The sequence below is a fragment of the Oryctolagus cuniculus genome, chromosome 1 (genome assembly GCF_051225735.1).
Source record: "Oryctolagus cuniculus isolate XC-2025 breed Fujian yellow rabbit chromosome 1, ASM5122573v1, whole genome shotgun sequence".
Lineage (NCBI taxonomy): Eukaryota > Metazoa > Chordata > Mammalia > Lagomorpha > Leporidae > Oryctolagus > Oryctolagus cuniculus.
Genome location: NC_142867.1, coordinates 229031884 through 229055147, shown reverse-complemented (window position 1 = coordinate 229055147; position 23264 = coordinate 229031884). Strand labels below are relative to the sequence as shown.

At 45.0% G+C, this 23264-nt stretch overlaps 1 protein-coding gene across 13 annotated transcripts in view; it reads left to right on the top strand.

Annotated features, from left to right (window-relative positions):
- GOLGA1 (golgin A1) overlaps positions 1-23264 on the top strand; it is a 69401-nt gene that overhangs the window by 9594 nt on the left and 36543 nt on the right. For 4 of the 13 annotated variants that reach the window (XR_016211979.1, XM_008273323.5, XM_008273324.5 and 1 more), the window contains 8 exons: positions 3070-3160; positions 5926-6000; positions 7283-7380; positions 9085-9117; positions 12287-12415; positions 15102-15271; positions 15743-15854; positions 20804-20929. Coding sequence is in view for 11 of the 13 variants with exons in the window: in XM_008273323.5 (XP_008271545.1) it covers positions 3070-3160; positions 5926-6000; positions 7283-7380; positions 9085-9117; positions 12287-12415; positions 15102-15271; positions 15743-15854; positions 20804-20929 (834 nt within the window). In the remaining 2 variants the exon portion in view is untranslated. The remainder of the gene's footprint in view (positions 1-3069; positions 3161-5925; positions 6001-7282; positions 7381-9084; positions 9118-12286; positions 12416-15101; positions 15272-15742; positions 15855-20803; positions 20930-23264) is intronic. The other 9 variants (XR_016211996.1, XM_070056808.2, XM_070056802.2 and 6 more) reach the window with 3 other exon arrangements.

Here is a 23264-nt window from a genome sequence, read left to right as displayed (position 1 = left end):
AGCAATCCAGATGGATTAGACAACTAGTAATAGCTGAGAGTTTTCAAAAAGTTCTTAGAAAATGCGTATTATGCGGCGGGTGCCGCGGCTCACTAGGTTAATCCTCCGCCTTGCGGCGCCGGCACACCGGGTTCTAGTCCTGGTTGGGGCGCTGGATTCTGTCCCAGTTGCTCCTCTTCCAGTCCAGCTCTCTACTGTGGCCCGGGAATGCAGTGGAGGATGGCCCAAGTACTTGGGCCCTGTACCCCATGGGAGACCAGGATAAGCACCTGGCTCCTGCCATCGGATGAGCTCTGTGCACCGGCCACAGCGGCCATTGGAGGGTGAACCAACGGCAAAGGAAGACCTTTCTCTCTGTCTCTCTCTCTCTCACTGTCCACTCTGGCTGTCAAAAAAATTAAAAAAAAGAAAATGCGTATTATGAAAAAGTTACACATGGGCACAGGCATTGTGGTTCAGTGTTAATCTGCTGCTTGGAATGTGTGCATCTTGTTTCGGGAGTGCCAGCTCAAGTCCCAGCTCCCCTGCTTCTGATGTAGCATTCTGTTAATGCATACCCTGGGAGGCAGCAGATGATGGCGCAAGTGCGTGGGTCCCTGCACCCTCATGGGAGACCAGGAAGAAGCACCTGGCTCCTGGCTTCAGATTGGCGCAGCTCCAGCCGTTGCGGCCATTTGGGGAGTGAACCAACGGAAGGAAGACCTCTCTCTCTGTCTCTCTCTCACTGTCTGTAACTCTACCTGTCAAATAAATAAATGAAAATCTTAAAAAAAAAAAAAAAAAAAGACTAGCTCTAGTAAAATGCATGAAGTTTGTATACCTTCAGTAAAAGGTTTTCAAAAAAGACTGCGTCTAGTATTATATTTACAATAATGGTATTGTGGCTATGAAGAAAAATGTCCTTATGTTTTAGTAATGCTTAACAAAGAGAATTTGAAAAGTCATGATATCTGTTACTTTAAACTACTTAAGCAAAAAAACTGGTGAAACAAATATGGAAAAATACAGTAATTGTTAAAGTAGATGGAGAAAGTTGTTTTTTTAAAAAAAGATTTATTTATTTATTTATTTATTTGAGAGGTAGAATTACAGACAGTGAGATGGAGAAACAGAAAGGTCTTCCATCTATTGGTTCACTCCCCAATGGCCGCAAGGGTCGGAGCTGTGCTGATCCAAAGCCAGGAGCCAGGTGCTTCTTCCCAGTCTCCCATGTGGATGCAGGGGCCCAATCTTCCACTGCTCTCACAGGCCACAGTAGAGAGCTAGATTGGAAGAGGAGCAGCCAGAACTAGAACCGGCGCCCATAGGGGATGCCAGCGCCACAGGCGGAGGATTAATCTGCGCCACAGCACCAGCCCCAAGGAAATTCTTTAAACTATACTCCCTACTTTTCTATATTTTGAAAATTTTTGTAGTTACAGATTTTTTTTAAGTCATTTATTGGGACCAGCACTGTGGCACAGCAAATTAAACTGTGGTCTTCAGTGCTGGCTTCTCTAATGGACACTGGTTCGAGACCCAGCTGCCCTACTTCTGATTCAGGCCTCCTCCCCCCCCCCCCCCGCTTTTTTTTTTTAAAGATTTATTTGTATATTTGAAAGGTGAAGTTACAGAGAGAGACAGGGACAAAGCGAGAGAGAAGTCTTCTGTCCACTGGTCCCCAAATGGTCTCAACAGCTGGAGCTGGGCTGGTCCGAAGCCAGGAGCCAGGAGCCAGGAACTTCTTCTGGGTCTCCCACGTAGGGGCAGGGTCCCAAGTACTTGGGTCATCTTCTGCTTTCCTAGGCACATTAGCAGGGAGCTAGATTGGAAGTCAAGCAACCTGAAATTGGTGCCCATATGGGATACCAGCATTGCAGACAGTGACTTAACCCACCACTCCACACCACCGGCCCCTGCACCTCCCTTCCAGTGCACCTGGGAAGGCAGCAGAAGATGGCCTAAGTACCTGGGCACTTACCACCCCTGTGGGAGACACAAAAGAAGCTCTTGACTCCTGGCTTCGGCCTGGCCCAGCCCTGGTTATTGTGGTCAATTGAGGAGTGAACCAGCAGATGGAAGATTCTGTCTGTCCTCTCTCTTTAACTCTTTCAAATAAATAAATCTTTAAATAGAAGTTGCTTATTACTAATCACCAGCACTACTCAAAGTAATGGTAGTATCCATAACTTTTAGGGTAATCTGGATTATTGGGGAATATAGATGTCTTTTAATATATTGATTTTTCTGAATGTATATAACCTGTGTAAGTCTGCATTTTAAAGCACTGATTTTCACTTTTATGTTTTATTGATGAGGATTCTGAATCTTTATCCGTGTCAGTGATGGATTCTCAGTCATAGGACTGCCTTTGATCCTTTGTTAAAGAACTCCCTCCCTATCTTTTCCCCAAGATTCTACCTTTGGAAAGATAAATGATTTTCTTTTTTATTATTCCAAATTTTTTAAAGATTTATTTATTTATTTGAAAGAGTTACAGAGAGGAGAGGCAGAGAGAGAGAGAGAGAGAGAGAGAGAGGTCTTCCATCTGCTGGTTTACTCCCCAGATGGCCACAATGACTGGAGCTGCACCGATCTGAAGCCAGGATCCAGGAGCCTCTTCCGGGTCTCCCACACGGGTGCTGGGGCTCAAGGACTTCCACTGCTTTTCCAGGCCATAGCAAAGAGTGGAGCAGCCAGGAGTCGAACTGGTGCCCATATAGGATGCCGGCACTGCAGGAGGCAGCTTTACTCAATACACCACAGCACCCACCCCTATTATTGCAAATTTTTAAAATACTGTATATTTACCTAATGTAATCATAGTGGATTTATCTCCTGTCATTTATTCCAGTAGTGCACACATGTGAACACATATAACCTCTCATCTCTCCTTCCCGTTACAGAGGGAGGTAGTGTTTCTTCCACTTTGGATGGAGAAGCTAGGGCCCAGTTAAGGAACTTTTCAGTGACCACTAGTAGTAAAGTGTAATGGAACCTAAAGCAGCGTTGGAGCCTTGTGGCTTAGTGGTGCAGGCTCACACTGCTGGACGTGTGTGAACATAACCTCTCCTGTGTCTATCTCAACAGGCTTCTGACGGTAGCAGTTCTAGAGAAGATCTCTCGTCCCAGCTTTTGAGAAGGAATGAACAGATACGGAAATTGGAAGCCAGACTTTCTGGTATGTCTAAGAACACAAAATGCAAACAGTAGTGCACTCGCCTTGCCTGACCCACTCCCCTATAAAGTAGCCAGTTAGAATCACTTCATAGTTATTTTAAACTATCATTTTGATCTTACTAAAAAGCAGTTTGCCCCTCGTTGTTCCCTTCTTGTAGTGTGTTGAATAGTATATGTACAAAACTGAGTTCGAAAGTTTATTTTTAAAAAATAATTTTTCTGCTCCTGAGGTTTCTAACCATGGATAAAGGTATTCAAAGTAAATATAGAATAGATTTGACCGTCTTCCACAGTTAGCACACCTGGGTCTCAGTGGACAAGGGTGGGGAATAGGATTCAGAGAGAATGGCAAACAGCTGTTGGCTCCATCAGCACCAGAAAGAGCTTTGCACTGCTTTGCACTGTATTGTCACTAGCTGCGCTTCAAGGCACATGTGCAAATGCTGTTCTGGGTCTTTGGGCCACTTATTTATTTATTTATTTATTTATTTATTTTTTATTTGAGAGGTAGAGTTACAGACAGTGAGAGGGAGAGACAGACAGGTCTTCCTTCCGTTGGTTCACTCACCAGATAGCTGCAACTGCTGGAGCTGGGCAGATCCGAAAACAGGAGCTTCTTCCTGGTCTTCCAAGCGGGTACAGGGGCTCAAGGACTTGGGCCATCCTCTACTGCTTTCCCAGGCCATAGCAGAGAGCTGGATCGGAAGTGGAGCAGCCAGGACTAGAACCGGCACCCATATGGGATGCCGGTGCCACAGTGGGAGGATTAACCTGCTGTGCCACGGTGCTGGCCCCTGGGCCACTTCTGACACTTGTTTAAAAGCTATAATTCGCATTACCTGTTTTGTGTGCAGTTTAGAATTTACACAGCTCCCATTATTTCCTTGGCCAGAGTAGGGCATGTTCATGATTAAACGGTGAATTCTTATTTTTGTTTCTGCCGGTGGAGACATTTTGGAAGTTTCATCCTGTGAAGTGGTCTGTGATTTTCGTGTCTCTTTTTGTCCGTTGGCTTTATGCCCCTTTTACTGCAGTAAAATCAGTAGACTAAAGTCCACCAAATGTATGTGAAAATTTGTGTAACTATCAAAAGTCCATCACATAGTTCACAAGTACATGGTAATCATTTTATCTTCAGTGTGGCTATATAAGGCATAGAAAGGTTAAGGTCACATAAGTAATAAGTAGTAGAGCTGGAATCCATACTCAAAAATGCTTGATGCTAGAGTTCATGCTGGTTCGTACTCAGTAACCATGTTGTGACTCCTGTTAGAAAGTACAATAGCAACAGAGGTGAAATAACCTTGTATTTGCTTGATGTTGGTGAGGTAATTAGGAAATAAGCCATACCTCCCTAATACGAAAGGAAGAAAAGCTGGGCTTGATTTGTGTTAGAGAAGGGACAAGGAAGGGAAGTGACATTCATTTATTCATGTATTTAATTTAGTTTTGGGGTGGAAAGAACTTTATTAGATTTGACTTCCAGCCTTGGCCATGAAGGTGCTGCCCACCCCAGCCCTGCATCACGGGGTGCCCAGCCCCCCTCCTCATTGTCTTCCACATTGAGCCCCGGGATGTTGCAGATCTGGCTGAGAACTGACATTTATTGAGCCCACTTAGGTGCTGGCAACTCTGCCTCAGGCTTAGTGAGAATAATGAGCACTATGGGTTTTTTTTTGTTTGTTTGTTTGTTTGTTTGTTTTAAGATTTGTTTATTTGAAAGGCAGAGATACAGAGAGAGAAGGAGAGAGAGGGAGAGAGAGATCTTCCATCTGCTGGTTCACTCCTCAAATGGCCTTAACAGCCGAGGTGGGCCAAGACGGAGCCAGCAGCCAGGAGCCTCTTCCTGGTCTCCCACATGGATGCAGAGGCTCAAACCCTTGGGCCATCCTCTGCTGCATTCCCAGGTGCACTAGCAGGGAGTTGGATCAGAAGTGAAGCAGCCAGGACTCAAAACAGTGCCCATATGGGATGCTGACACTGCAGGCAGAGGCTTAACCTTCTATGCCACCGTGCCACTGTGTGCTCTTAAAGCATTTGAACTGTGTAAAATATTATCTAATGCATCCATTGAGGTAGGTATGATTAATATCATTTAATATATGAAGAAACTAATACTTAGATTGATAATTTGCTTACAGTCCCTGCTATGGACTGACAATGCTGTAATTTGAACTACTCTACTTTTCCCTATACCATGCTGTCTTTGGCCACCCAGGAAATTAATTCTGACTTTCAGTTTTAATATAGCATAGGTGAGTCAGTTCCTGTGTAGAAAAGGATCTCACCTTTCTAGGGAAGTCAGTACTTTTACTGGAAAGACAGTATGATGCTAACATGCTGGCTAGTGCTTTGACCACTGTTACAGGTGCAGACGACAGGCAAGCTGTGCAATGGGTTACCTTTGATCTGTCCTACTGCTAGGGCTACAACGGAGAGTGAACACTGAGATTTGAAGTTACATAATGAAATAATGCTGTGTTTGCCACAACAAGGTATTTTTGAGAACCAGTACATGCCTAATTCATGTACTCTATGGAGGCTGAACAGATTTGCCTGTCTGTGTTCACCATTTCACCATGGATACTTTGTATTATACCTGTTTACCTGTGTTCATTGTTAATGGGAGGCTGTCTACCTAGCTTTCCTTAACAGGAATGGTTTTCAGATCGAGAAAATCATCTTCATTTTCACTCATTTTTGTGTTTAATTAACCTCCTTTCCTGATGTTTGTCCATTCCTGGTATGTGCATCACCTCACCCAAGACTATGCTGAACAGGTCCGAAACTTGCAGAAGATAAAAGAGAAGCTTGAGATTGCATTAGAAAAACATCAGGATTGTACGTATTTTTTTCCTGCTTTTTCAATCTTTTCAGGGTTTAGTTTTTTTAAATGAAGCAATAGTATATTGTGAAGTTTGTCTTTCATCAGAGCTCATATCTTTGTTTTATAAGGAGTGTACTTCTTATTCAGATTAATATAACATTTGTCTGATACTTACAAGTATACGGCTTATATTTATGTCTTACGGGTATGCTTCTTGGGAAGAGATCAGTATGTGTGCCAGCTTGTCTGTGTCCAATTGACCCATTTATTGGCTACATGAAGTTTTAGTAAAATCTAGCATCTGGCCCTTGGCTCTAGATCAGGAGATGGATTTTTTTTTTTTTTTTTTTTTTTTTTTTTTGCCAGGCAGAGTTAGAGAGAAAGAGACAGAGAGAAAGGTCTTCCTTTTCCATTGGTTCACCCCACAAATGGCCGCTACGGCCGGCGCGCTGCACCGATCTGAAGCCAGGAGCCAGGTGCTTCCTCCTGGTCTCCCATGCAGGTGCATGGCCCAAGCACTTGGGCCATCCTCCACTGCCTTCCCAGGCCACAGCAGAGAGCTGGACTGGAAGAGGAGCACCCAGGACAGAATCTGGTGCCCCAACCAGGACTAGAACCCGGGGTGCTGGCGTCACACAGGCAGAGGATTAGCCCAGTGAGCCACGGCACCAGCCAGGAGATGGATTCTAACCACAGCTTCATTGCTGCGGGGTTGAGTAACTGGGGAACATACCTGTCATCTCTTCCCCAGTAATACAACAGAGATTTTGTCCCTGACTCTCGTGTTCTTCTTTAAGTACTGTTGAAGAAATAAGCTAATGGAACTATAAAGTTAATGGGTGTTTTTTGTTGTTAATATAATATGTACTAAATTTTTTGAAGGAAAATAAAGATTTTTTTGTTTAGCTTTGTTCTGATTTTTGCTTTTGTTTTTTTTCTGATAAACAAGTAGTAGCTGTGATTGGAAACAACATTAGTGTTTTCTGGCAACTTACCTAGCTCAGTATTCTATCACTGTACCATTTAAAAAGTTACCTTGTTGAATCTCCTTCTATGAATACACTTGAATATTACAAAAAACAAAAACAACAAGGAAACAAACAAACCAAAGTGATCTATTACCAAGGCCAAAAGATTCTTCTAGAAAGTCAAGATGGATCAGACTTTCCTGTTGTCATAATCCACTCATGCAATCCTGGCCTTTTTTCATTTGATGACAGTTGTAATCACATGAGCTTTCTGTCATGCTCTTTCTGAAGTATTTCCATGTCTCAAATAGAGCTTCTTTGTTAACAGCTTCCATGCGGAAATTTCAAGAGCAGAATGAGACATTCCAAGCCAACAGAGCCAAAATGGCAGAAGGACTGGCTTTGGCATTAGCCAGAAAGGACCAGGTATTTTATATTTGACAATGCCCAAGAATGATGGAAAGATATTGCTTACTTACATGATTTTAAAAATTGTGACATAACCTGGTAGAAAATATTTACAACTTTCCTAAGTTCTTTAAGATTTCATATGATCTTGTAAACTTATGAAAATGTACAGTGTAATCACGGAATAGATCCAGAATGTGAGTATCGTCCTTTGCATCTGTGTAGCTTTGTAATGTGTCCATAATCCGTGATCTGATGGTGAGTCCCCAAATAAGGAGAAAGTCTCTGCCCTTTAAAAACCTTTCTCAGAGCCCCAACCCAAAACACTTGCTTTTTGTACTGGCAAAGTTATTGTCGAGCTAGTCATAATCCATAATGCACATGTTCTTCTAACCTCTGTTCCCAAGTGTCTTCAACCCTAGCCAGATGACAGAGGGAACTCCCATAATGTAAACAGGACCATCCATTGAAGATGCCAAATGTGTGATAAAAAAGGGAAATAATACTATTACTCGCTATTAAAATAATTATGAAGCATATTTTACTCAAGATAACAAATGGCATTTTAAATTTGAGATAAGCATCACTATATTGTAATAATCCTGACTTATAAGACTGGGTCAGTTTATTATATTTTATTTAAGAAAATATATAATTTATTTCAGCTACAGTAGGTAGAGTGGTTGGCTGGCTGGGTTTACAGTGCATATTCATCCCCTAGGGCCATTACTAGCCAGAAAAAACATCACTCAGCATACTCAGTGAATAACTATAGTATGGGTGTATGTAAATGAAGAAAGCTAAAATTGGTGGGTTCTGATTCTAGGCAAGCAGGACATGACTTTTTGTATCAGTGGTTACTCCTCTCCCTATTTTGTGAATCAGGCATAATTCCTTTTCCTTTGTGTTATATAAGATGGCATAAAACACATATTTAAAATCAAAATGAGAAGGAAAATGATTATCAGGAACTACTGAACATCCTCAATCCTCCCCTTTTAATAAATTAATTTTTTTTTGACAGGCAGAGTGGACAGTGTGAGAGAGAGACAGAGAGAAAGGTCTTCCTTTGCCGTTGGTTCACCCTCCAATGGCCGCCACGCTGTAGCCGGCACACCGCGCTGATCCGAAGGCAGGAGCCAGGTGCTTCTCCTGGTCTCCCATGGGGTGCAGGGCCCAAGCACTTGGGCCATCCTCCACTGCACTCCCTGGCCACAGCAGAGAGCTGGCCTGGAAGAGGGGCAACCGGGAATCCGGCGCCCTGACCGGGACTAGAACCCGCTGTGCGGGCGCCGCAAGGCGGAGGATTAGCCTAGTGAGCCGCGGCGCCGGCCAAATTAATTTTTAAACATAATTTGCAGTGACCCAGCTCAGCTGGTCCCAGCCATCCACTCCCAAGAAATCATAACGCCATGCATGAGAAAACTTGTAAGAGTAAGCTGAAAAGCTGCCTAAGAACAGCAGATACAGTTTGTTTCATTGCTCTACTTAGTGACAATCTGTAAATATATTTATGTTGCAGAATTTTATAGAAAATTCCTTTTCTTCTTTTGAAACTCTTGGCCTTCTTAATATTAAGTCAAGTTCCTGATTTTTTTTAATTTGCTTTTTTGTTTGTTTGGGTTGGTTGCTTTTTGAGGGCAGTGGGGTTTTATTTTCTGAATATGTTGGTATAACAGATAATCTTCCCTGGAAACTATACTTTTTGTTGTTTTGTTTTAGGAATGGTTAGAAAAGATGGACCACCTCGAAAAGGTTAGTTTGTGTTTATGTTCGTGTCTTCACTGGTGCTGGTCTCATCTCTGGAGCTTGGAGAGTGTTTTCTTTGGTAACCAGCGTACTAATGGTGACAGCGCGGACTTGAAGAGCTGGATCTCCTCCTTGCCCCTGCTGTGGGACTCTCCACCCTTTGCTTTTCTCTGTGTCCCTGAATACTGGTACAGGGTTAAGGACACAAAGGACTAAGTGGAAGAAGAATGTGATGGGGAGGTTTATTCCCCCCACCTCTGTCCACCGTCTGATTCATTGCATCCCATGGCCAAAAGTCACAGCTTCATTTGAACCTTTGCTGGGCATAGTTTTTCTCCCTGCGTTTCTTGTAACCTTTTTGTCCATTTGCCCCGTTATGCCCAGCTCTTACCAGCACATTGTTTCTTTTGACCTTTCTTCCTCAGCCTGCAGCTCTGATAAGTCCCTTTGTTAAACCAGCCCCAGGATACCTAATGCGACCTGCTGTTTCCTGCTGGGGCTGTGACTGACCCCGAGATAACATTAGCAGTGGAAAGGAGGGCATTCCTCAAGATCAGCACCGAGCAGCTGGCCACAGACGAAGAAAAGTGCTTATTCTAGTTGCAGAGCTTGTGTGATATGACACTGTAGGGGCCTTAAGTAAAATATCCCTGGCTCCAGGATTTGAACAGAACATAAAATTTCAAACCTACAATTGGAAAAAAATTTAACTTTAAGCATTAGAGTCCATTCTCTTAGCTTGAATTATGTGCTCCTAATTGATTTCTTGTTTTCTCTGAGTACTCCTAAATTAATCCTCATGGAAGGAAAATTATTTTAGATTGATATATTCAGTTCCAAACTATATTTACTGTCTATTGAATAGATGAATTTTATAGTTGTTGCGTTCTTTTTTTTAAAGATTTATTTATTTATTTGAAGTCAGAGTTACACAGAGAGAGAAGGAGAGGCAGAGAGAGAGAGAGAGAGCTCTTCCATCCACTGGTTCACTCCCCACTTGGCTGCAACGGCCAGGAGCCAGAAGCTTCCTCCAGGTCTCCCACGTGGGTGTAGGGGCACAAGGACTTAGGCCATCCTCTACTGCTTTCTCAGGCCATAGCAGAGAGCTGCCTGCTACCACCCCATGAGTTGTTGCATTCTTTTGATAAAACATCAAGTTAAGCCAACTTTATTTATTATATATTATATTATATTATATATATTATTATATTCTTTAGTTATTTATTTTTTTGACAGGCAGAGTTAGACAGTGAGAGAGAGAGAGAGACAGAGAGAAAGGTCTTCCTTTTTCCGCTGGTTCACCCTCCAAGTGGCCGCTACGGCCGGCGCGTTGCGACTGGTGCACTGCAACTGGCGCGCTGTGCTGATCCGAAGCCAGGAGCCAGGTGCTTCCTCCTGGTCTCCCATGCAGTTGCAGGGCCTAAGGACCTGGGTCATCCTCCACTGCACTCCCTGACCACAGCAGAGAGCTGGACTGGAAGAGGGGCAACCGGGACAGAATCTGGTGCCCCAACTGGGACTAGAACCTAGGATGCCGGCACCGCAGGTGGAGGATTAGCCTCTTGAGCTGCGGCGCTGGCCATGCCAACGATTTTCTTTGTCTGTTCTGTAGAAATGTGATTATCATTATCAAAATGCTCTATAATGTTTTTTAATAAGGAAAGGATTACAAAATACTCAAGTCCCAAAGAAATGTGTGCTTAGGGAAAAAATCCTCTAACATATCTGTTAGTGCTGGTGTTAAATATAGACAGAGATTAATTCAGAGATCTTTTTTTTTTTTTTTTTTAAAGAAACTCTTAAGATTATGTTAGGGTTGGGCCTGCCAGAGGTTAAGATGCTGATTACAATACCTTCATCCCACATCAGAGTGCCTGGCTTCAATGGTCAGCTTCAGCCCCTGACTCCAGCTCCTTGCTAATGCAGACACCGGGAAGCAGCGTGATGGCTCAAATATTGGGTCCCTGCAACCCATGTGGGAGATATGGATTGAGTTCCCATCTCCCAGCTTAGACAGAGACAGAGACAGAGACAGACAGACAGAGAGAAATCTTCCATCTCCTGCCTCACTTTCAAATGGCTGCAATGGCTGGGTCTAGGCCAGGCTGAAGCCAGGAGCTTCTTCCAGCCTCCCACATGGGTGCAGGGGCTCAAGCACTTGGGCTACCTTCTGCTGCTTTCCTGGGTGCATTAACGAGTTGGATCGGAAGTGGAGCAGCTGGGATTGCATGCCCCAGCATGCAATGCCAGCATCCCATATGAACACCAGTTCCAGTCCCAGCTGCTCCACTTTTGATCCAGCTCCTTGATGGTTGCCTGGGAAAGCAGTGGAGGATGGCCCAGGTCTTTTGCCACCTGTACCCACGTGGGAGACCCAGAAAATGTTCCTGGCTCCTGGCTTCGGATTGGCTCAGCTCCAGCCTATCTGGCTGTTTAGGGAGTGAACCGGTGGATGGAAGACCTCTCTCTTTCTTTGTCTCTACTTCTCTCTATAGCTCTTTCAAGTAAATAAAATAAATCTTTTTTTTTTAAAAAAAAAAAGCTATCATTAAGTAAATTGTAACTCACATTAGATATGTCTGATTTTTTTAACTTGCTAACTGAATTCAGTTCTACTTAAAAGCATTTGTCAGCACTGGAGGAGGGATTCTGTGTAGCTCCAGTTATTGATGTTTTCAGCCCATTTAATCTAAGACTAGACATGTAAAATGTGTGTCTGAAATTGCTAAGCAGACTTAAGAACTTTAAAGGTTTAAATAATTGCTGCTGTTGTTTTTCTTATGAATAATTATCACTTAAAACATCTTTATAAAAGGATTCTTTATGTTTGTATGTATTAAAAGGGTGGCAGAGAGACAGGACAGATCTTCTGTCCACTGATTTCACTCTCCAAATGCCCACATTGGTTGGGGCTGGGCCGGAGCAAAATTTGGGTGCTGAGCACTCAGTCCAGTTATCCCATGTGGGTGGCAGGAACCCAGCTGCTTGAGCCATCACTACTTGCCTTCCAAGGTTTGCGTTAGCAGGGAGCTGGAGTTATGTGCCACAGCCAGGTATCAAACTCAGGAGCTCTGATGTGGACCTGAATGTATCAACCACAAGGCCAAATGCCCACACTAACTGCTGATTCCTAGTGGTTTAATTGCCTGAGTTGATGTCCTTTTCTTCCAAATAGGAAAAAAGGCTTCTGACAGCTCAGTTACAGGAAGTGAAGAACCAGAGTTTGAATCTGTTCCAAAGAAGAGATGAGATGGATGAATTAAAGGGGTTCCAGCAGCAGGAAATAAGTAAAGTAAAGCACATGGTATGTTTACATTTTTGTTTCATAAGCCAAACATAAAGACATGATTATTTACTCTTGTTTGTTAATTATTAATCCCTAATTTCTAATAAACGTACCCCAGTAGTCACTGATACTAGTCATATGTGTGTTTTTAATTTATTAAAATGAGAAAATTCTGTTTGAAATGTATTTCCTTCCCTCCCCTCCCCCCCACCCATGAGACAGGGTGAATACAGAAGCTCAGGTCTCTCTTCCTCTTTTTTTTAAAAAAAGGTTTATTGATTTATTTGAAAGGCAGAGTTGCAGAGAGAGTGAGATCTTCCATCTGCTGGTTCACTCCCCAAATGGCCACAACGGCCAGAGCTGGGGTGATCTGAAGCCAGGAGCCAGGAGCTTCTTCCGAGTCTCCCATGTGGGTGCAGGGGCCCAAGCAGTTGGGCCATTTTCCACTGCTTTCCCAGGCACATTAGCAGGGAACTGGACTGGAAATGGAGCAGCCAGGACTTGAACTGGCACCCATATGACATGACGGCCCTGCAGGTAATGGCTTTACCCGCTAAGCCACAGCACCAGACCCTCCGTTTCTTAAGTGCTGGGTAATAAGCCCCTTTTTAAACCCACAAAAATGCTTGAAATGTTTGGCTGTTCATTCATTCAAATTTATTTTAATCATTACTCAGTTAACAATCTTTAGTCCTTCTTCCCTCCCTCCCTCCCTCCTTCCCTTCCTCCCTTCCCCTTCCTTCCTTCCTTCCTTCCTTCCTTCCTTCCTTCCTTCCTCCTTTCTTTCCCTTTCTTTCCCTTTCTTTCTTTCCCTTTCTTTTTTTTTTTTTTTTTATTTTTTTATTTTTAAGATTTATTTATTTGAAAGAGTTACACAAAGAGGAGAGACGTGGCGGGGGGGGGGGGTGTCTTCCATCTGCTGGTTCACTCCCCAATTGGCAGCAATGACCAGAGCTGTGCTGATCCGAAGCCAGGAGCTTCTTCCTGGTCTCTCACGTGGGTACAGGGGCCCAAGGACTTGGGCCATCTTCTACTGCTTTCCCAGGCCATAGCAGAGAGCTGGATCAGAAGAGGAGCAGCCCAGACATGAACTGGCGCCCATATGGGATGCCGGCGCTTCAGGGCAGGGCATTAACCTGCTGCGCCACAGTGTGCCCCCCCCTAAAGATTTACCCTTCTCTTAATTTACTGAGAATTTTCTTCATGAAAGAATAGAGTTGCAGTTAAAAATGATTAATAAACTCTGAGCCATGCAGTGGAGCTGGCTGCACATCAAGTCCACTTACTGCCACTGTGCCACTTACAGAGTAAAACGCGAGAAACGCGTGGTCTGCACGGAGGGACGTCTTGGTACTTGGGGTGTGGGCCCCCCAGACTCAGGGACAGTGTCCTGCACAGCAGGTCGCAGTTGCGGCTGCACAGCCTGTCTCCAGAGCTGCGGCCGCCCCCACTAACTGTGCTGCCCTGAATCCCACCTTCCGGGTGCTTGCAGTCTCCCGCCCAGAGCTGGCAGAGAAGGGGCTGAGCCCACAGGGGAACTGGGCTGTTTCCAAGAGACCCCCCCCCATTTCCATGAGCCCCAGGCCAATCACCATACCTATGTGAAACCCCCAAACGACCCAAGGAACAGACAGCAATGCCTTAAAAACCCTGGACGCTTCCTCAAAGCGTGTCCCCGCTGGGTCTCCTCTCGGACCACACGCTTTTTCTGTAGCTTGCCAATCAAAGTTTCTGCTCTTTGCAAATTGTTTCCCGGCTTTTTATTTCTATACTGAACTAAGGAAAAGAATCCATGAATCTCGCTGGGGCACCCGCCCTCCCCTCGGCGACCACTAATAGTAGTGGAAAGTCCCTGAAGCCGCTGAGTGCGGGCCCTGGGGTGCGGCGCCCCGCGGCCGGGAGGCCGGGGTTCCGCTCTGTACCTGCACTTCCCAACCGCCGCGAGGCCCTGGGAAGCAGCTGCGCTGAGCCTGCTGCATCCGCAGACGCAGGCACCAAAGCCCCCTGCCCGGGGCCGCGGCCAACGCCTGCGGCTCAGCAGCGCGCGGGGGGGCCCCACCGCGCACCCGGCAGGAGGTCACTTCCAAGCTTTGCCTTCTACTAACCTTAACCCTACGCAGAGCCCGGCGACCCCAGGAACCGCAACCTCACGCCCGGAGCGCGGTCGAGCGCCCTTTCCCCAGCCCCACTGTGACGTCAACCCTCTTTCTTTCCCTTTCTTTCCTTCTTCCTCTCTCCCTCCCTTCTTCCCCTCTCCTCCCCCTCCCTCCCTCCCTCCCTTCCTTCCTTCTTTTCATTTACTTATTTGAAAGAGTTACAGAGAAGGAGACACAGAGAGACAGAAATCTTCCATCTACTGGTTTATTCCCCAAATGGCCACAATGGCTGGGGCTGGGCCAAGCCAAAGCGAGGCACTAGGAGCTTCATCTGGGTCTCCCACGTGGGTGCAGGGGCCCAAAGACTTGGGCCATCCTCCACTGTCTTTTCAGACCATCAGCAGGGGAGCTAGATTGGAAGCAGAGCAGCTGGGACTCAATTCAGCACCCACACAGGATGCCCACCCTGCAGGCAGAGGCTTTATCTGCTATTACACGACACTGGCCCCTTGGATTATTTTGTAGTGTTTCTTTCTTAGCCCCTTGGATTATTTTGTAGTGTTTCTTTCTTAGCAGTAGCCTAGTGAAACTGTTTGTTTTTGTGTCAGCTTTTAACAAAAGAAGAAAGTCTGGGGAAAATGGAGCAAGAGTTGGAGGCACGAACCAGAGAACTTACTCGCACCCAGGAAGAGTTGATGACTTCCCATAAGATGTCATCAGACTTAAGCCAGAAGCTGGAAGAATTGCAGAGACACTACTCAACGCTGGAAGAGCAGAGGTTCTTGCTTGGTCTGTGGGGCGCTTGGGAAGAGGTGTTAGTGTAGCTTTGGCCGTAGCCCACCCACCTTTCCCCATTGCTCGCAGCAACACTTGCTGATCTCAGTGCTGGCAAAGGCGTCTGGACTTGTCAAACAGTTTCAGGATCCCCCACCCTGACCCTCACCCTCTCTGCCCTTCACCTGCCCCGGCTCAGAACCATTCCAACCCTACTGAGCAAGTCAGTAACGTTTTAGTTTTAACTTGCTGAGTGAGCAAAGACAGATCAGTTTTCTTGCTTAAACCTGGGTGGACTTTTTATCTTTGGACTTCTGCTTCAGAGAGAGCCAAGAAGTGTTTTTCATTTATAACCTTCCTGTGGCTGATAATGTTTGCAGTCCTGACATACAAGGAATCATCTGTATTTTCCTGTGGAAGTGTGTCATAGATGAGATAGCCAAATTTGTTCATTGTCTGCTTTCTTTCAATGAAGAGATCATGTGACAGCTTCAAAAGCAGGTGCAGAAAATAAGATCACAGCCCTGGAACAAAAGGAACAAGAGCTCCAAGCATTCATTCAGCAGCTTTCCATTGATTTGCAAAAGGTAAGTGAAGTACAGAGAGTAGACCTGGGTTCCCAGAAGTCCATGAATGTGGTCAAAACAAAATCTCACAAACTTCATCCTCAAGGTAATTGCTGAGAGTATGTTTCTCATGGAACCCACATTGCCCTACTTCTGCAGCCAGATTACACTCAGAAGGAAATGGCCACACAGCTGAACAAGGGTTGCATAACAGACATCAGCATTGTTCTAACAGATTGTTAAAGCACTCCATTTGGCCTACTCAGATATGTCTTTAAAGTACCACATGATGGAACTTAAACAGGAGAAAACATAAGTCATGGTTGATGTGGCCAGAGTTGCACCTTTGACACACTTGGCTCTAGTCCATTTTGTTCCAGAGCACATAATCAGGTGCTATCATTCTCATTTGTTTTTTCATCTGATTGACATCTCTTGTCCTTCTGCTCTAGGCATGTGCTGAGTTCTGAGAATATAGAGAGTGATATAGTAGTATTGAGTATAAATGGTATTTCTTGGTGACATGCTACGTACTGGCATTTTGAGCAGAATAGTTTATATTTTGTGATTATCCCTTGATTGCAAAGCATTTAGCTTTCCTGGATGCTGGGTTCTCAATGCCAGCAGCATCGTTTATTCATTGAAAATCTAATCCTTCCCATCACCCTTCTCTTGAGAAGTGCTAATCTCAAGTGAAGCAAGTTAACCGCATGATTACAGTGCAATAATTTTTGTGCAAATAGAAGTATAAGTACCCCTTCCAGCTAAGTATTGTCATACTTCCAGGTACCTAAAAAGGAACCAAGACAGGTTATATTCCTTGTCTTACCTGAAAACTCATGCTTGTTCTACTGCAGTTTGTCACTTCACAGTACGGAATACCCAGTAAAATAGTTTTGTATGAATGAATGACTGTATACAAGGCTCCTACCCTCAGTGAACTTAAAATCTGGACACATACAGTTATTTTCCCTCAAAGACATACAGTTTTATTACAGAACACAAACCACCAGTAAACACAAGAAAAAAATCCACAAATAGCAAATTCCAAATAAGGGAACTAGATTTTTCACATGCAAAAAGTATGCCATCGAGGGCGTGCCTTTCTAGCCCATGGGTGGGAGAAATCTTCCTGGACGAACTGGACAGGTCATGAATGGGTGGGACAGTAGAAGGCAGAAGGATACAGAATCCGTTTGAATAGTGAAGGGTGAGGACAGACACACAACTTTGAGATGTGGAGAACCCTTTGATAACAGTGGGAACCATCGTCCTTGTTACAATCAGAAAAAAAGAGGCTCAGGGAAATCCAGACTAGTCACAGTAATGCCCCTCATTCATTCTAAGGATCTTAATTGAGGAATCCTGTGTGCTAGGCTAGGTGTTAGAAATGCTATGCTGAGCAAAACAGACACCGCCCTTGAATTTGTGGTGCGTGTGGCCTATAGAGGAAGTCAGACATTAGTCAGCAATCACATAAATATGTAATTATTGTGGGGAATGCTCTGAGGGAAACTGCAAGGTGCTGTGGTATCCTATTACAGGGTCTCAGATGCCTTCTGGTCTTAGAGTCACCAAACACTTGTCTTGAGGAAGTAACACCTGGTGTACTGCTGAGGCCAGAGAGGAAGGGGTGACAGGAGAGGGTTACAAGCAGGGCACGGCATGAACCAAAGCCATCAGGCAAATGAAAGGAGTAGCACATTCAAGGAGCTAGAAGGAAGCCAGAACAATGATACACAGAATGAGGGAGAGAAGTGGGTTTCTTGGCTTGTTAGGAGTTAGGAAGCTTTTGCAGTTGTCCGACTGTAACATGATGGTAGCTTTGACAAAGAGCGTTGGTGAATATAACAGTGATGAGGAGGTAACTAAGAAATTTTGAAAAGTCTGGTGAACTTGCTAATGTAATAGTCTTGGGGCCCCTAAGAGAACTGAGGTAGCAGGTGATTCTGGGTTTCTGGTGTGAACAGCAGGTGGCTGCCTGCATCTGTCGTGGGCTCCAGGAGCACTGTATCACAGGCAGTTTTAGTGTGAAGAACTGAAATTTGGACTTAGGGTTTTTCTTTCTTGTCCTTGTTAGTATTGAGTAGATAAATAATATTTATAAAATACATGGTAGAAATTACAGTAAGATAAGAACTTCTATAAGGATCTATAATTTTCTCCATAAACATTTATATATTGTTAAATTTATTCCTAGGTGCTTTTTTAAAAAAAATTATTTATTTATTTCAAAGACAGGGTTACAGAAAGAGATAGAGAGAGAGAGAGAGAGAGGTCTTCCATCCGCTGGTTCACTCCCCAAATGGCCACAACGGCCAGAGCTGAGCCGATTTGGAGCCAGGAGCTTCTTCTGGGTCTCACGCATGGATGCAGGGGCCCAAGGACTTGGGCCATCTGCTGCTGCTTCCCAAGTGCATTAGCGGGGAGCTGGATTGGAAGTGGAACAGCCAGACTTAAACTCATGCCCATATGGGATGCCGGCACTGTAGGCTTAGGCTTTAATGCACTACACCACAACGTCTGCCCACTTTTTTTTTTTTAGAGCCTGTAAATTATGTAACTTTTAAAATTGCTTTTTGTATTTGTCTTGGCATATAGAAATGCTATTAGTTTAACATACGTGCTTTTGAATAGTTTATTAGTTCTTAAGTGTAATAATCTGTAGATTCCTCTATTATTAGAGTTCCTATCTGTGAATAATGACATTTGTTTCTTTCTGCTTCTTACACTTTATTTCCCTTGCCTTATTCTGTTAGCTAAGATGTCAGGTCCTGCACTGAACACAGTTTGTAAAAATAGGCACCTTTGGGCCGGCGCCGCGGCTCACTAGGCTAATCCTCCGCCTTGCGGGGCCGGCACACCGGGTTCTAGTCCCGGTCGGGGCGCCGGATTCTGTCCCAGTTGCCCCTCTTCCAGGCCAGCTCTCTGCTGAGGCCAGGGAGTGCAGTGGAGGATGGCCCAAGTGCTTGGGCCCTGCACCCCATGGGAGACCAGGAAAAGCACCTGGCTCCTGGCTCCTGCCATCAGATCAGCGCGGTGCGCCGGCCGCAGCGCGCTGGCCGCGGCGGCCATTGGAAGGTGAACCAACGGCAAAGGAAGACCTTTCTCTCTCTCACTGTCCACTCTGCCTGTCAAAAAAAAAAAAAAAAAAAAAAAAAAGGCACCTTTGTTTTGTTCTTGATTTCCAGTGTTTGCCCAACAAATTTTATTTTCTGTAGATTTTTACCAGGTTAAGGAGGCTTCTTTCTATTTTTTTTAAGTCAATTTGATGATGTCTGATTTATGTGCAATGAAATGGCGTACTTTTCTGGGGTGCCATATGGGGAGTTTTGAGACATGTACACTCGTAGGATGACTGCCACTGTTGAGATACAAAATGGGGCTGGCGCTGTGGCGCAGTGGGTTAAAGCCCCGGCCTGAAGCACCGCCATCCCATGTGGGCACCGGTTCTAGTCCCAGCTGCTGCTCCTCTGATCCACCTCTCTGCTATGGCCTGGGAAAGCAATGGAGGATGGCTCAAGTCTTTGAGCCCTACATGTGCATGGGAGACTCAAAAGAAGCTCTGGCCATTGCGTCAGTTTGGGGATGAACCAATGGATGGAAGACCTCCCTCTCTCTCTCTCTCTCTCTCTCTCTTTCTGGCTCTACTTCTCTCTGTAACTATTTTTTTAATTTATTTTATTTATTTGAAAGAGTTACAGAGAGAGAGACACAGAGAGAGGTCTTCCATCCACTGGTTCACTCCCCAGATGGCCGCAATGGCCGGAGCTGCACCGACCCGAAGCCAGGGGCCCAGAGCTGCTTCTGGGTCTCCCACGTGGGTGCAGGGGCCCAAAGACTTGGGCCATCTTCCGCTGCTTTCCCAGGCTATAGCAGAGAACTGGATTGAAAGAGGAGCAGCCAGGACTCAAACCGACGCCCATATGGGATGCTGGCGCTTCAGACCTGGGCTTTAACCCACTGCACCACAGCTCTGGCCCCTGTAACTTTGTCTTTCAAATAAAAGTAAATCTTTAGGGGCGGCGCTGTGGCTCATCGGGTTAAATTAGCCCCGGCCTGAAGTGTCGGCATCCCATATGGGCGCCAATTCTGGTCCCAACACCTCCTCTTCTGATCCAACTCTCTGCTACAGCCTGGGATGGCAGTGGAGGATGGCCCAGGTCCTTGGGTCCCTGCACCCACATGGGAGACCGGAGGAAGCTCCTGGCCCCTGGCTTCGGATTGGCGCAGCTCCGGCCATTGCGGCCATCTGGGGAGTGAACCAGTGGATGGAAGACCTCTCTGTGTGTCTACCTCTCTCTGTAACTCTGTCTTTCAAATAAATAAAATAAATCTTGAAAATAAATAAATCTTTTAAAAAGAAATATAGAATGTTTCTATCACCCCAAAAAAGCTTCCCCAGTGCTCATTCCAGTCGGTCCCCACCCTCAGCTCCTGACAACCACTGATGCTTTCTGTCCCTGCAGTTGCCGTTGTCTTCCCTTGGAGTTCCGTACAGATGGGGTCACACCATTGGCGTGCTCTCGTGTCTGGCCTCTCTCATTTAGAGTTATCTTTTCAGAGTTACTTGTTGCTGTGTGTACAGTTCATTTCTTCTTATTGCTGAGTCCTAAGTTATCCTTTCTTTGGATATACAACATTATCTATTTATCTGTTTTTCTCTTCTTTTCTCTCTGTTTATCTTTGATGGACTTAGGTTTTTCCCAGTTTTTAGCTAGCACGAATTAAGCAGCTATGATCATTCATGTACATATCTGTGTGGCATATATTTTCATCTATTTTGAGAAATATTTTGGAATGAAATTGTTGGGCCATATGATAAATATTTGTTAAACAACAGCTTTCAAAGTGTCGTTCTGGACCCCTGATTATCTGGAGACTGGGGGGAAACCAACTGGCCCATGATGAGATCAGAAGGGAACAAGAGAGGGCTTGAAGTGTAGTGTGATTGCTGCATTCACCCACAGGTCACTGCTGAAACTCAAGACAAAGACAGACTCATCACACATTTGCAAGAGAAGGTCGGATCCTTGGAGAAGAGACTGGAACTGAACTTATCAGGGGAGGAGCATTTACAAGAACTCCTGAAAGAGGTAACTTTCACTCTGAGCCACCGGTGTCGGGAAGGTGTAACTCCTGTGATTTGTCAGTCTTAGAGTTTCAGAGCTGGATGACAGCAAGCAGCTTAGTGAGAAGAGAGCTGTCTTTAACTTTCAGTTTTTCAGCTTGCATCAAAAACAGCCTGAATGTCCCCTGTGTATGACATGCCTTTTTCCAGAGAAGGGGAGAGCTGTTCAGAAATCGGAACAGTTAGCAAGGTAGCACTTGGGCTGCTTTGTCCGACTGCACTGCCGGTTCTTCCCTCTGTTGTGCTCTGCATTGGCATGGGGAAGTCATCACCATCTGCCCTTTGGCATGAGCAAGAGTTATTTTGGGCAGCTTCTTCTCCTTAGCTGGGGGAGGCTCAGTGGGCTGGCTTCCTTGCAGTGTTGTAGGTGAATTTTCTCATCAGATCTGAGCTTGTCATCTGCCCACATTCCACCCCTCCTCCTTGTATCCGGATGATGGGCTTCACCATGACAAAAGTAACAAAATCAAAGGCTCTTCCTAGATTAGACCCTCAGTTTCAGTCTTCAGTTTCATCTAAATAACCTCCATCTCAAGCAGCAGTCTTAGCTCAAGTAATTGGGTCCCTGCCACCCACATGGGAGACCTACATCGAGTTCTGGCTCCTGGCTTTGGCCCCAACTCTAGGACCATTGGTAACTTTTGGGTGGTGAACCAGTAGATGAGAGTGCCTGCTCTCCCGTGCTTGCTCTCACTGTCTCCCCTTGCCTCTCCGCCTCTCATAAAGTGTGTGTGTCTCCCCCTTCATCTCCACCACCATTATTACTCTTCAGGGGTTTCCAGCACCAATCTCCTTATTCGCCCCTGCCACGGTCTTCCAAGCTCACTGCCAGTCTCATCTTCCTAAACAGCATTTCTAACCATTTCAGTCCCTTAAACATCTTCCACGTGTCCCTTAAACAATCTCCAGTGAGTAGAATGTGTTTCTGCATTATAAGTTGATTTCTAGAATAAATGTCTATGTTTATATTTTGTTTCTTTTACTTACCAGCTTATGACTTAGAGCAAGTAACTTTATCTTACTCTGTTTGTTTTTATTGTGGCACCAAACTCAGGATTGTTAGGAGTAAATGAATTACAGTATGTGAAGTGCTTAGAATCATGGTTGGAACATAGTAAAGTCTCGACGTCATGAAAGGTCAGCTATTAGTGTTATAGTAATTATTGTTGTGCCATCATTACTGTTACTGTCTTGTGTGTGTGGAGTTACTTAGGGAATTTGTTTAAAATCTGGATCTCGGCCTTGTCTCCAGGAGTTCTGATTTCAGTAGCCCTTGAGAAAGGCCTTTAGTTTAATGACCACCCAGGTCAGTCTAGTGCCAGAATGTGGAAGGCGCCCCTTGGAAAAATGTCGCCTATAAAATCATGTTCAAACTCTTTTTTGTAACATTAAAAAAATCCTCTTACAACCTGACCCTTTTGCTTAACTTTCTAGTCTCATTTGTTGACCTAAACCCATCATCTCTTTGTCTTCTGTGGAGTTGTAGTTTCCTGGTTGTAGCAGGCTGTTCGTATACATTCCCATGGTTCATGGTGTTTTCCTAGCCCCTGTGTGAATCAAGAAGCTTCCCACTTCCCCTGTGCTCCTTCTTTGCTGGCAATTCTTACACTCCATTATGTAATTGTTTTCTTAGTCTTTTGCCCCAGCCTCAAGGTCAGGGACTATGTCAAGTTTATGTGTATATTATATGTGAATTATATCTCAGCTGGATTTTTTTAAGGTTTATTTATTTATTTGAAAGGCAGAGACAGAGAGAGGGAGCAAGAGAGAGAGATCTTCCATCCACTGGTTCACTTCCCAAATGGCTGCGATGGCCAGGGCTGGGCCAGGCCGAAGCTAGGAGCCAGGAACCTCTTCTGGGTCTCCTGCATGGATGAGGGGCCCAAGCACATGGGCCATCCTCTCCACCACAGTGATGGCCCCTCAGCTGGATTTTTTTAATGTTTATTTATTTTCATCTATATGATAGAACAACTGAGAGAGAGGTCTTCCATCCATTGCTTCATTCCCCAAATGTCCACAACAGCCAGGACTGGGCCACAACCATTTCGGCTATAGGGACCTAAGTATTTGGGCCATCACCTACTGCATCCCAGGATGCATTAGCAGGAAGTTGGATGGGAAGCAGAGTAGCCAGGACTCAAGACAGCACTCCAGATGGGATGAGGGTGTTGCAAGCAGCAGCTTAACCTGCTGTGCTATAAAGCCTACCCTTCAGCTGGAATTTTTATTTTTTTAGCATATTTATGTCCCTTGGGCCCAGCATAAATCATTGTATGAGTATGTTGTAGATACAGTGA